This window comes from Sciurus vulgaris (genome assembly GCF_902686455.1).
Source record: "Sciurus vulgaris genome assembly, chromosome: 16".
In the NCBI taxonomy this organism is placed as follows: Eukaryota; Metazoa; Chordata; class Mammalia; order Rodentia; family Sciuridae; genus Sciurus; species Sciurus vulgaris.
The window spans coordinates 48,568,993-48,584,137 of NC_136477.1; the positions used below are offsets into that span (position 1 = coordinate 48,568,993).

At 37.3% G+C, this 15,145-nt stretch overlaps 1 protein-coding gene across 1 annotated transcript in view; it reads right to left on the minus strand.

The window, feature by feature from the left end:
- Positions 1-15,140, minus strand: part of APPL1 (adaptor protein, phosphotyrosine interacting with PH domain and leucine zipper 1) — a 39,837-nt gene extending 24,697 nt beyond the window's left edge. Inside the window, exons 1-6 of the mRNA XM_079116457.1 lie at positions 14,939-15,140; positions 7,864-7,962; positions 5,637-5,696; positions 5,075-5,146; positions 1,914-2,001; positions 310-351 (exon numbers count right to left, since the gene is read on the minus strand). Of these exons, the coding sequence (XP_078972583.1) occupies positions 310-351; positions 1,914-2,001; positions 5,075-5,146; positions 5,637-5,696; positions 7,864-7,962; positions 14,939-14,992 (415 nt within the window). The 5' untranslated portion in view covers positions 14,993-15,140. The remainder of the gene's footprint in view (positions 1-309; positions 352-1,913; positions 2,002-5,074; positions 5,147-5,636; positions 5,697-7,863; positions 7,963-14,938) is intronic.
- Positions 15,141-15,145: the final 5 nt, after the last annotated feature.

The window sequence follows — 15,145 nt, forward strand, 5'->3', positions numbered from 1 at the left end:
TTTCTAAGTAATTTTAGTTCAAAAATAGCAAATGCTCATTAAAGAAAAACTGGAATATATACAAAAAAAAGGAAGGTAAAATGCTGTGTCACTTCTTTAGGCATTATAAAGAGAGCAAACTACAAGACTGATGTAATTGTCTTTAAAATTTTTCTTGTAAATAGCATATTCAAGTAACAACATTGATATAAATAATGCTCACAAACTTTTAATTACACTCACTTTTTTTCATTTATTACAAACAATCAGTCATGATATATACTTATAAATGCATCAATAAAATAAATATGTAAAGTATTCAGGGCTTACCATTACTAGCGATCTGAAACACTTCTTTTAATGTTAATATTTCTGAAAAAGTTTAAGAATAATTCCAGCTTAGCATATTTATAAAATACCTCTAAGTTTGTTTATAGGGCTGAAGATACAGCTCAGTCATAGAGTGCTTGCTTAGCATGAACAAGACCCTGGGTTCAATCCCCAGCACCCAAAAAAAAAAAAAAAAAAAATTGCTTACAAAACAATAAATGCCACTTCAGTTATAATTAAAATTCCAAATAGTATTTTATATTTCCACATTCAAGGTAAAAAGAAAAATCACTGTGTTTCAGCTAGTCGGGTACATTTACCATCATTAGCAACACTTATACTACCGGAAAATCTACTTGCCACAAATTAGTAATAGGACACAAATTTTAAAACCCATTACAAATGCTAAGACATGTAAATATTTTGATTCAGTACCAGTATATAACTAATTCATTTTTTTGATATGACTAATAATTTCAAGTGCTGAATGAGAAACAAAGCACATTTTATCAATAAGATAATGCCATTCATTATCCTTAGACTGTGAGGAAAAAATTCTTATTTCTTGGCCTTGGAAATGTCCATTTTTGAGCATCATTGCAATTATTAACTCCGTCTCTAAAATCCATTTGTCTTTATTCCATCTTAAACACTTTACTATTCACTGACACATTAGTTCAATGTATGTTTGTTTCTATTTTGGAAATAAGCCTGTATGACTGCGTTTCAAAATTATGAGAAGAGTCAATTCCATAAAACTGTCCTTTTATCACCTAGTAACCCTAAGTGGGCAAAAATAGACACAAACCACTAAGTCATAGGTTGTCATAGACTACATACAGGTAGGGACCTTCTGCTATAGCTTATATAAACCTCTACATTCTGTGCTACTATCCTAATCCAGGTCTTGGTTATACCTCACTGGACTCTTACAACTTCTTAGTCCATTCTCCTACACATCAAATGCACACAATTCATCTTCCAAATACAAAATGATTGTGGCTCATTACTTCTTAAAGACCTCCAGTGGCTTCTCTTTTTTCATAAACTCAAGTTCAACATCACTAGTATAATCTAGTTCCATCTAATCTAATTCTAGATTCATCTCCTGCCTTGCCCTGACAACATTCAACAATGCAGTCACACTGAACGTTTTATTATCCTCAAAACAAGCTACATATGTCTATCAGCCATACATTTGTACATTCTAGTCCCCCTAACAACAGTGATTCTTCTCCTGGCACATTCCTTCTCATTGTTCAATGCTCACGTCACATGTTTTGTGAAGTCGTCCTGACTCTACTCTGAGATCTCACAGAACCTTCTCATTCCCTAATTAAAAGAGAGACAGTGTCCTAATTATGCGTCTACCTATCTCCTTCTCTAGGATTTCTTCAGGAAATACTAATATATCTTATATTAGTATTTGTCAGTATTTAGATTCAATACCTATTAAAATCTCCTATAAATGTTTGGTGACTGATTACAGTGAAAGAGGCATAGGGAGTGGTCAGAAATGGTTTAGGTATGAAATAAAATACATTTTACAAGAACTGAGCTTCTGGCAATTGACAAAAGTAAACACAAGTCTTTGACTTCAATACCTTTCAGATCTCTTTCTTTAAACTGGGTAATGGGGAACATCATGGCATCAGCAAGTTGAGTTGAGAGTACCGCATGACAAGAACTAAGCTAGTAAAAGACAAAAAACGCCAAATAACTAACAGATACCATTTATAACTATGTCTTTACGGAGACATTTAACTAATGTTATATAAATTAAACAGAATCTAGTAAAAAAAAAATAACTCATACATTTCATATAACACTAAAAATTATGTGATAAAATACAAAGTATTACATAGGAAAAAAATTCTATTTAAAACTCTTAAAAGAAGAAATGATTCTGGATTTGGCAATGAATTTCTTATTTTAATTTTTTCTGTTTCTTCTTAGAAACAAAAATGTACATGACAGTAGAATGTATTTTGACATATTATACGTAACTCCCCATTCTTGTGGTTGTACATGATGTGGAGTTACACTGGTCGTGTATTCATACATGAACACAGGAAAGTTATGTCCAATTCATTCTACTGTCTTTCCGATTTCCATCCCACCTCCCTTCATTCCCTTTTGTCTAATCCAATAAACTTTTATTCCTCACTCCCTACCCCCCTTATTGTGTGTTAGCATCTGCATATCAGAGAGAACATTCAGCCTTTGTTTTTTTGGGACTGGCTTATTTCACTTAGCATGATAGTCTCTAGTGCCATCCATTTACCAGCAAATGCCATAATTTCGTTCTTCTTTACATCTGTGTAGTATTCTGCCATTGTGTATGTATAACAAATTTTCTTTATTCATTCATCTGTTGAAGGGCACCTGGGTTAAATCTTTTTGGGTATATGCTGAGGAGTGGGATAAATGGGTCAAATGGTTGTTACATTCCAAGTTTTCTGAGGAACCTCTATATTGCTTTCCAGAGTGGGTACACCAATTTGCAGTTCCATCAGCAATGCATGAGTATATTTTTTCCCACATCCTCTTTCCAACATTTATTATTACTTGTATTCTTGATAATTGCCATTCTGATTGGACTGAGATGAATCTCAGTGCAGTTTTAATTTGGCAATGATTTCTTAGATATGACACCAAAAGCACTTACAAAATAAAATATAAATGGGGACTTCATCAAAATTAAAAACTTTAGTGCATCAAAGGATACTATCAAGAAAGTGAAAAAATAAACCACAAAGTAAGAGAAAATGTTTGCCATTACTTAAGAAACTTGTATTTAGCATAAAGAACTCTTAAAACTCAATAACAAAAAGACAGGTAACCCAACTTAAAGTGGACAAAGGATAGGAATAAACATTTCTCCAAAGATACACAAATGGCTGATAACCACATGCTCAATATCATTAACTATCAAGAAAATGCAAATCAAAATGATGAGATACCACTTCACACCCCTTAGATGGCTCTAATTTTTTTTAAAAATGGAAAAATCTATTTTTAGTAAGAATGTAGAAAAGCTAGAACCCTCCTATATTGCAGATGGGGATATGAAATGGAATGGGCACTGGTGAAAATTGGTGATTTCTTAAACATAAAGTTACCATATAATGAAGCAATCCTGCTCCTAGATATATACCTCAAAGAACTGAAAACCGGTGTTTGAAAAAACTGAACCAAATCTTGAATATGAATATGAATGCTCACAGCAGCACTATTCATACCAGCCAGAAGGCGGAAACAGCTCTAATATCCATAATGAAGAAATAAAACAAAATATGGAATACCGATATAATGAAATTTTAATCAGCCAAAAAGGAAATGAAGTTCTGACACATTATAACATGAACATACCTTTAACACATGCTAAATGAAAGAAGACAGATATAAAAGTCCACAAATTATATGGGTCCTATTATATGAAATATTCAAAACAGGCAAATATACCCACCCTCCCTCCCTCTCTTTTTTCGGTACCAGGGATTAAACCCAGGGGCATTCAACCACTGAGCCACATGCCCAGCCCTTGTTATTTTTTAATCTGAGATAGGGTCTTGCTAAGTTGCTTAGGACCTTACTAAATTGCTGAGACTGACCTTAATCTTGTGACCCTCTTGCCTCAGTCTCCCAAGCCACTGGGATTACAGGTGTGCACCACCACACCTGGCTCAAAACAGGCAAATCCAGAGACAAAAAGCAGATTAAGTGGTTACCAGGGACTGGGAAGAACACATAGGGAAAAGTGACTACTTAATAGATAGTTTCCTTTGGGATGGTGAAAATGTTCTGGAACTAGATAGGTGTGATGGCTGTATAACATTTTGAATGTATTAAATGTCATGAGTGACAAATTTTATTTGTACTTTACCATAATTTTTTAAAAATGAAAAACAGTCCATTTCCTATAAGTATTATTTCTTTATGCTACACTCCTAGGATAATATTCTGCCATAATGAATTATTAAAATATTTTAAAAATTGGGGCTGGGGGTTTTAAAAATTGGGGGTTTATCTCAGTGGTTGAGAGCTCTTGCCTAGCACGTACAAGGCCCCAGGTTTAATCCCCAGTATGGCAAAAATGTGTCTGTGTGTGTGTGTGTGTACATATATGTATATGTATGTATGTATGTATGTATATATGTGTGTGTTTTAAAATTATTTTTCCAGTTAAGAGGACTAGAAAAGACAGAACTATTTAAATGGCTTATGTTGGGGGTCGGGGGAAGGCTTTCAGGCAATACTAGAGAACAAATATTAGACTCTCTGTACATCTCTCACTACCTTTCTTCTTCCTACCTTCTAGGTCTGTTTTGTTTTGTTATATGATTGGTTAAAAATGACTGGTTTGAGAAACTAAGGGTCAATTTCAGCTATTTGGGATGGAAGGATTAATAAGGACTGGACAGTAAACTGTTGCTTGATGACAAAATAGAAACCACAAAGGGCTTACCCATAGCTCACATTTATGCGATAGCCACTAGGATATGTAAATAAGGTCCTTCTTTAGTAAGTTTCATAACAAAGATTTACAAATACTATCATAATAATAAAAGTTCTCAATAAAAATTGAATAGCTTGGGCTGGGGATATAGCTCAATTGATAGAGTGCTTGCTTTGCATGCATGAGGCTCTGGGTTCAATCCCCAGCACCATAACAAAACAAAACAAAACAAAAAAAAAAAAACCACTAAATAACTTGAGTAACCTAATGATAAAATCACTTATTCATGCAAAATAAGCCACTTACCTCATCTATAACTTTTGAAAACTGTTGTAAAGTAGAGCTCATAACTTCATCATCACCCCCCAATGGAAAACGCTGAAAAATGTGAAAGAGAGATGAGGTAAAGGTTCAGTACTATGTGAATCTTATGACTGAGAACATCAGAATTTAAATTTTCGAGTAACTTCAGAAAACTTCTAAATTTCAAATAAGCCCCAGAAATATCAGTTTAATACAGTACAGCAATTTTCATAATTAAGAAAAATTAATTAAAATGTTTGGTAAGTATCCAATGAACATACCCTATGCTAGGAATTCAGTGATTTGGCATTTAGCTCTAGTTCCTCCAAAACCCTATAACCTTGAGCAAGACTGTTTCTTCATTTGTGAAAACAATGAAAGGTAAACTAGATAAACTGTACCTAATATTAAATCATTACAATTAACATAAGGGCTATACTGAAATCTCAGTGGCATATTCTGTGAACTAAAGCTTAGGGATTCTTGATGAGGAAGTCCTTATCTATACAGATATAGTATCATGGTAGATCTTAAATCATGCACTTAAAACTTTGATATACGATACCTGTTTTTCATATTCTTTTAAAAGTTTCGAAGTCAGGTGTGTTGCTGCACTTAATTCATTCTATGGAAAAGATTAGTGTTCAAATTAGCACAATATTACTGATCAAGAAAAAAGTTTTAATCGAAGATACCTAGGCCACCTTTATTACTACCGTTAAAGCATTTCAAAAAGAAACTCAACCATGAAAGAGAATTCAGCAAGGAATTCAGCAATGTTCCAGGTATGTGCTATTTTTTTTTTTTTTTTGCTAATAAAAACTAAGCATTAAATTAAATATTTTAAGAGCTAAAAGTAAACAGTACAAAGCCTTAACAAAATCTTTACAGATTCTATATGGATGTCTGATTATTATTCTCTCGAGATGCTAATACCAGACTATAAGTATTAAATAACATAGAATCAACATGTGGTTGACTATCAAGCATGTTGGCATACACCTATAATCCCAGGGGCTTGGGAGGCTGAGGCAGGAGGATCACATGTTCAAAGACAGCCTCAGGAACTTAGCAAGGCCCTGAGCAACTTAGTGAGACCCTGTCTCAAAATAAAAAATAAAAAGGGCTGGGGATGTGGCTCAGTGGTTAACTGACCCTGGGTTTAATCCCTGGTACCAAAAAAAAAAAAAAAAAGGCAAAGCAAAATGTGGTTGATTGAGTAATAACACAGCAGCACAGTCATATGAAAGGTTTTTGTTTGCTTTTTGGTACCAAGGATTTTTTTTTTTTTTTTTTTTTTTTTTTTTTTTGGGTGCTGGGGATATCGAACCCAGGGCCTTAGAGCTTACAAGGCAAGCACTCTACCAACTGAGCTATCTCCCCAGCCCCAGGTACCAAGGATTGAATACCCAGGGGCACTTAACCACTTAGTCACATCCCTAGTCCTTTTTCACATTTTATTTAGAGACAAGGTCTCACTGAGTAGCTAAGAGCGTTGCTAAAGTGCTGAGTCTGGCTTTGAAATCATGATCCTCTTGCTGCTGGGATTATAGGTATGTATCACCAAGCCTGGCCGTATGAAAGACTTTTTTGCAAAGTGTTTTTCAGTGATGAGCATAATGACAAAAATAATACTTCTTTTACATATTAAGTGAATATTTATAGTTAGAAATCAAACCTTGAGAGACCTATCACAAGAAAAAAAATCAACAATGATCATAGCAACTTTTAAGTACATCATGAAAATGTTAATTCAGAAAGGAGAGAAAATGGGGAGAGAAAAAAATGAAGCATGTATACTTAATTAATCCCAAAAAAAGATATCTTAGAACACAGGTTACTATTAAAGCTTATAATTAGGCTATACAGGCATCACCTTAAAATTTTGTCTCTTTTACAAGAAAATCAAGTTGTAGCCTTTTAAGTTCATCTCCCTGTACCCCAGAGCTACATCTAATTTTTATTTGCTACTAACTGGGTTCCTTTTAATCCTCTACTCAAAAAAAAAAAAAAAAAAAAGTGTTTCTTAAGATTAAAAGCATTCTTTGGGAAAATACTAGTGACAATATAAGCTCTTCAGTCAAATCTTAAATGAAGATCACTGTAAGTGATTTTAATGTTTTCAATAATGGGGATTGAACCCAGGAGAACTCTAACACTGAACTACATTCCCAGAACTTTTTATTTTTTGAGACAGAGTCTCAAAAAATTGCTGAGGCTCACCTCGAACTTGCAATCCTCCTGCCTCAGCCTTCTAAGTCACTGGGATTATAGCATGAACTACTGCACCCAGATACTTACTGTAAGTGATTTTTTGGGGGACAAGGGATTGAACTCAGGGATACTTAATACTGAGACACATCCCTAGCCTCTCCCTGTTTTTTTGAGAGAGAGGATCTCCCCAAGTTTCTTGGGGCCTCAGAAAATTGCTGAGGCTGGCTTTGAACTTGAAATCCTCCTGCCTCAGCCTCCCAAGATCACAGGCATGTGCCACCGTGTCAACATATGAACACTATGATTTTTAATAAGAAAGTTCTTATTCCTCTTTGGGGAGAGGGAACAGATGTTTCAATTTTGTTACTCTTGTGGTGCTACTAACTAAATACTAGAAACGGAAATGTAAGCTCTGGTATACAATATATTTAATGTTCATTCATCCTTTCAACAAATATTTATTACTAGTAGCTCAGGAAAAGGCTAGGCACCAATAAACAAGACAGACACTATCTCTGTCCTTATGGGGCTCAAAGATTAATTTTTAAACAGCATTGCATTAGACCTTAGCTTTTTACCTGTGCATCATAAATCCGATGCATAGCTTGATACAACTGGTTCATATAGTTGGAAATAGCTGTAGCATCTTCTTCAAATACACCCAGTAAAGACCTTGTCTGTATAAAATAAAATCAATAAAAAAGTTATGTTAATCAGCATATAAAAACTTTTTTTTCCTAAAAGAAGCAAAAATAAAATAGAGTATTAGTAATTCTGAGTTTTAATCTATTTTTTCTTTTTACAGTAATGCTAAAAAGTCAGGGAGTTTTATTCTCAGTTTCACTTCATTAAAAATGAGGTATGGGCTGGGGTTGTGGCTCAGTGGTAGAAGGCTTGTTTAGCGTGTGTGAGGCACTGGGTTCCATCCTCAGCACCACATAAAAATAAATAAATAAAATAAAGGTATTGTGTTCATCTACAATTTAAAGTATTCCATTTATAAACATTTAAATGCTTTATTATAGGATAACCTAATATGATTTTTTCTCTTCTTCCATGGTCTCTTCTAGTAGTACCAAATCTCTCTGTCCTAATCTAAAATAATACTACAAAATGCTAACAAGGTTTTTCTGAGCAAAGGATTTGGGTTTCTCTTAATGCATTTCTGTATCATTTGGCATTTTTTTTTCTACAATGAGCAACTTAAAATGGTCCTTATTATAAGGGGGAAAACTTGTAAGTAAATGATAATGTCAATAAAAATTATCAAAGACAGTGGAACAGGCTTGTAATCCCAGCTACTAGAAAAAGTAGAGGCAGAAGGATCGCCAAGTTCAAGGCCAGTCTGGGCAATTTAGCAAGACCCTGTTTCAAAATAAAATAAAAGGGGCTGGGGATGTAGGATATAGCTCAGTAGTAGAGTACCCTGGGTTCAATCCCCAGTACTGGAAAAATTAAAAATCAAAGAAAAAGAAATTCAATTTATCCAAGGCAAAGTATGATCACCATTTTTTATTGAAAAGGCAAGGGAAAAATTAAAATACCACTAAGTACTGAGATAACTGAAGCTTAAAAATCTAAAAAATAACGTTATAGTTTATTCTCTAGCTTCTTATTCCTTTCATCCAGAGGTCAAAACTAAGCCAATATAGTATAAAGTGATGGAGGGTGGGGGGAACATAAGATCATTATGCTGGTTTAAGCAGTCCACAGATCAGTCCCCTACTCCCCAGGCCTCTGAGATTTGGATTTGATAGAAGTTGGTTTTTTTGTTTGTTTGTTTGTTTTTTTAAGTTTTGGAGAATGGTCCAAATTGCTCAAGCTGGTCTCAAAACTCCTCAGCTCAAGTAGTCCTCCTGCCTCAATCTCCAAGTAGCTAGGAAAATAAGCATACACCACTGGCTGAATCTGACATCTTTTTCACTCTGGTACTCTAGCTTTACTCCTAGTCCCCACAGTGCTATCTTTTTTTTTTTTTTTTTTTTTAAGTTGTTGATGGGCCTTTATTTTATTTATTTTTATATAGTGCTGAGAATTGAACCCAGTGCCTCATGCATACTAGGCAAGTGCTCTGCCACTGAGCTACAACCCCAGACCCCTACACTGCTACCTTAAAATGTAAAAAAGATGGACTGGGGATGTAGGTCAGTGATAGAACACGTACCTAGCGTGTGCAAAGCCCTCAGTTCAATGTTCAGCACCACAAAAAAAATTTTAAAAATAAGTATTAAAAAAGAAAGCATCAGGAAATCTTGATAGGCTAGTGCTTTTTTTTTTTTTTTTTTTTCCTTTTCTTTTGGTACTAGGGACTGAAGCCAGGGGTACTCAACCACTGATCTACATTCCTAGTTCTATTTTTTATTTTTGAGATAGCGTCTAAGTCCCTGAGGCTGGCCTCAAACTTGAGAATCTCCTGCCTCAGCCTCTTAAACTGCTGGAATTAACAGATGTAATGTGTGCTGCTGCACCCCAGCTGGCTATTGCCATACTTTAATTTTGGGACCAGGGATTGAACTTTTTTGTATTTTATTTAGTGATAGGGTCTTGCTGAGTCGCTTAGGGCCTCGCTAAATCGCCCAGGCTGGCTGTGAACTCTAAACCCTCCTGCATCAGCTTCCCAAGCTGCTGGGATTACAGACATGCTCCAGCTAGGTTTTCTTGTCTTGATATTCTGCCTTTATATTTATGGAAATAAACCTTCAGACAGAATTTTATCATACATGCTCTCAGGTAAACATCTAAGGGAAAATATAAGCAACATAAATTTAATATATTCCTAAAACTTTTTCATACTCAGTTGAATCAATGCATAAACTCCAATAAATAATTTCCTAATTCGTCATCAATATCAATGTTTTCTCATATTTTTCTCAGCATCATGAAATGACAAGTATTTCTTAGAATTTCTCCACTTTGGTCCCTATCATCCTATCATTTTCTTTTCTTTTCTTTTTCTTTCTTTTTTTTTTTTTTTTTGGCATTGGGGATTTAACCCAGGGGCTGGCCTTATATTGGCGATCCTGCTTTTTCAGTCTCCCAAACCCACTGGGATTAACAGACGTGTGCCACCACGCCCGGCTCCTAACAATTTCTTAGAAAAGATAGATGCCTGTTCAGTTAAGTTTTGATGGTAAGGTTTTCAAACAACCAGGACTAACATTCTTTCCTCAAATCATTTTGTTGACTGAATGGACTTGGTCATGATTGCCACTAGGAGCAACAACCAAATATGTACATTTGCAGGCAATGCAGAGTGCAGCTGCCACCTAGCTAATAGCAATTGTCAAAATACCACCAACTTAAGGCAGGCTATGATGGCACATGCCTATAGTTCCAGCTGCTTGGGTGGCTAAAGCAGAAGGATCACTTGAGCTTATGAGTGTGAGGATAGCCTGGGCAACCTTGTGAGAACCTGTTTCATTAAAAAAACAAACAAAAATAACACCAACTCTAAGGGGAATTGCAATCTGAGATGTCAAAATGTGGGGAAGCGGAGAACACACTGCATAATCTGAAGTATTTCATGTTATGCAAAGAAGGAAGCTTCCATTTGGGAATAGGGTTGTTTTCAATATTGTATTCATGGATCATTAAGATATTTACACATAAAATCAATTACTTTTTAAAGGTCATACCTGTTATTAGTAATTAACAAGTTTTATTTTGATTCCAATTTTCTGAATAATACAAATACAGACAAAGCATCTGTTATAGACTTAAGTGTGCTTCAACAGGTAACTTTTGCAGAATGGTATGGTTTGGACAAGATAATTCTTTTAAAGATGCTTACATTCAATGAGTGAATTTGGACTTTGCAAATTCCTCCTATTTTAATATAATTACTATTAAATTTTTTTTAAAAAAATTTTTGGAGGGGTGTACAAGGATTGAACCCAGGGGGTCACTTTACCACTAAGTTACTTTTTCTTTTTTAGTCTATTTATTTATTTACTTATTTATTTCAATATAGGGTCTCACTAAATTGCTAAGGTTAGCCTCTAACTTGTGATTCTCCTGAAACCTCTTGAGTCACTGGGATTACAGGTGTAGGCCACCATACCCAGTTCTGTGAATCAAAATTTAAAGAGGGAAGCCAGGTATAGTGGTACAAGCCTGAAATCCCAGCAACTCAGGAGGCTGTGCAAGGAAGACCACAAGTTCCAAGGCCAGCCTGGGCAACTTAGCAAGACCCTGTCTCAAAATAAAATGAAAAGGGCCACAATGCAGTTTAATCCTGTAAACCCAGCAACTAGGGAGTCTGAGGCTGGAAGATTAAGTTCCAGGTCAGTCACAGTAAATTAGTAAGACTATCTTAAAATAAAAAAAATTAAAAGGACTGGGGATGCAGCTCAGTAGTAAGCACCCCTGGGTTTAATCCCCAGTACTAAAATAAAATGGGCTGGAGGTGTAGCTCAATGGTGGAGCACTTGCCTAGCATGTATGAGGCTCTAAATTTATTCCTCAGTATCACAAAACAAACAAAACTTTTAAAAAGGAACTGAAGGTTTAACTCAGTGGTAGAATGCCTGATAGTATATGACCCTGGGTTCAATTCCCAGTATTTAAAAAAAAAATCTAATTTAAAAAATGGTAACTATACAATTAATCCCTGATGGTCTTTCATGACTCCAAACCTCTAACTTTTTCACATAGCAGCAACCAGGCCACTTTTGATGAGGATCAATTAATCTAATAAAAAACTTGTATTTGGAACTTTAAACATTTCGTACTCTCTATTACTCCTTAGACTCTATTCTAGATAGTCCAAAATGAGAAGAAAAATTTATGCCTGGGCTAGGGTAGCTCAGTGGTAGAGAGCCCTTGCCTAGCACATGTGAGGCACTGAGCTCAATCCTCAGCATCACATAAATAATTAAAATAAAGGCATTGTGTTCATCTACAACTAAAAAAATTTAAAAATTATGCCTAAAAATATTAATTTTGGCCCTCATTTTTTGGGGGTGGGTACTGGAGATTGAATCCAGAGGTGCTTTACCGAACCACAGTCCCACTTCCTATTTGTTTGATACTGGAGATAGAACCCAGGGCGCTTAACTGCTAAGTCACATCTCAGTCCTTTTCATTTTTTTTTTTTTTTAATTTTGAGATAGGGTCTAAGTTGCTTGGCCTCACTAATTTGCTGAGGCTAGCTTTGACTTGTGATCCTCTGGCCTCAGCCTCCCAAGTTGGTGGAATTTCAAATGTGCACCACTGTGCCCAGCCCTTTTTATTTTTTATTGAGACAAGGTCTATGTTGCTTAGGGCCTCACTAAATTGCTGAGGCTGGTCCTGAACTTGTGATCCTCCTGCCTCAGCCTCCCGAGTTGCTAGGATTACAGATGTTGGCCACCATGCCCCACTCAGCCCTATTTGTATCAGAATTTGAGGAAAACCCTGAAAGTACAACAGCGTGAGCCAGGCACAGTGGCACAAACCTGTACTGACAACTACTCAAGAGGCTGAGGTAAGAGAATCTCTCTAGCTATCCTGGCCGACATAGTACATAAGACCTTCTCTCAAAATAAATAAATAAAAATAAAAAGGAAAAAAAAAAGAAAAAGAAAAAAAATTAAAGGAATCATGACGCAGTCTTCCAAATCCTTTTCATTCAGAGTAAATGAAGACACTTAAGCTATAATGTTAAAAGCAGGATAAAACTGTTACATACAATAAAGTTGAAAAAAAAATGAGTAATTTGCTTTTAAAGTGGAAGGTACTAAGTGGCAGTGAAGACTACAACCCCCATCCCCTCAGTTGCAGATCCAGGGCTATCCATCTCATCTTAATGTTTTTCTCAAGAATTAGGCTCAGTGGCAATTCAGGAGACTAAGGCAGGAGTACTCTAAGTTTGAGGCCAGCCTGAGCAATTCAGTGAGATCCTGTCTCAAAAATAAAATGGGTTTGGGATGTAGCTCAGTGGTAGGGCACGAGTTGAAACCCCAGTACCAAAAACAAAAAGATTACCTCCAGTGTCTTGCCTTCCTAAATCCCAGCTTCCCAATTAATTTTCCCAAATAAATATTACCTAGTTCAAGTTTACTACCTCAAGAAACTAAATATCAACTTGGTTACTAAAATTCAATACAAAACTGATACTAAAATGAGGCATGCTTGTTAAAAAAAAAAAAAAAAAAACTCTCAAATTGTAAACTAATTGTGTGAAAAGCTGAATATTATCTCTGCTTCTAGTCATGGCTAGGGCAATGTGCAAACCATACTGAGCAGTTTATAGACTTTAAGGGCTGTAAAAAAACATAGGCCAGGTTAAAGAAGAAGGTAAGGCAACTTGTTGAGTCTTACATAATAAAAAAGTAAAATGACAAAGAGTACCTGACCCATGCAACACACAAAATTGTTGCGAATCATCTGAAACAAATATAGCTTCTAACTTTACACTGAGGAAGTAATTAAGAAAAATCTGAATTGGCTATACTGGCAGACAAGATACAGCTAAATGTGGGTTTCTCTGTCACAGGCTGATAAGAGTACATTACCAGCAATCAACTGACCTGTGAAGATAACTTTCAGAAAGAAAAAGAATATATCAATCCTACAATCAAAGCCCAATTTCAACTTGGTAATTAACAGTGGCACAAAATCCATGGCAGAAGTGCCACCCAGTAAAGGGAGAATCTAGCCCTTTCCTCCTTCTCTCTCTCTCCTTTTTTTTTTTTTTTTTTTTTTCTGGGGGGTGGGGGCGGGCAGCCGTATTAAACTAAAGGCACAAGAAATAGGTGCTACCTTATTTCTAAATAAGTATTTCAGAATTTTTTCATTCTAATTGAATGAAACAGCAAAGTAAGCGTTTCAAATCGCTTATTGTATAAAAATGCCAGGCATGCGGTGAAGTTTCTCCATGCAAGTTAGAACTGCTTCCAACACCTTTTTTAATACAGACGATTTTATTCTTGAGTGTTAAAAATATATAAATGGTTACATTTTCCAACACCGTCTTAAGCTGAGCAGTCATACGAGCATCATCCCCAATGCACAAAACACAGAACACAGGGCTTTTATTTTGATGAGTTTATTAGGGCCAAGTCCGCAGCGAGCGGCGCAGCAGTCCTGGAAGGCGCCGTCCATCACGCTCTGTGCACAGCTCTAGTGACAGCGGCCAGTTACCGCCGCTACACCCGCACACTAGGTAGGGAGGGCGGGAGCAGACTCGAGCACCCATCACTGGCTTCGCCGATGGCTCTCCACACAAGCCTTTCAGCACCTCCAGAAGGAAAACTAGCCATTTCCTTCCCTAGCATGCCGAGCCTCTGAAATCGTTAAACCAGACTACCGGGGTTGCTCTCCTTCTCTGCATTTTCTCCAGATTCGGGATTTATCATCTTATACCATCGCGATAAAAACAGCACCTTCCGTCAAATAAACAGGAGACGCGGCTAATATGTGACCGCCAGTCCCCACGAGAGGTGGTGGCTCGATCTCCACCCGGGGCCCGGCCCAGCCACACGGGCCCACGCGGGCCTCGGGCTGCGCGCCGGGCCTCGGCGGCTCTGGGCGCGGCCCGCGGCGGGCGGGGACACCTGGGCGGCGGCGGCGGCGCCCACCTGGGCCGGGGCGGGCACCTGCGGCTGCAGCGCAGGCCTGCGATTGACCCGCCAGGCTCTCCCACAACGCCTGCCGCGGTCGCCCGCGCCTCACCTGCGGGCTGTCCTCCAGCGTCTCCTCGATGGGCAGCTTGTCGATCCCCGGCATCGTGGCGAAAGGAGGGCGGCGGCAGGAGACGCGGCGGCCGCCCACAGATCAGCACGCCTGCCCGCCTGCAGCAGCTGACCCCGGCCCGCCCTCTTCTAAGCGCTGCCACCGACACCGCCCGTGCCGCCCCAGCCAGGCGCCCAGCGGCCGCGC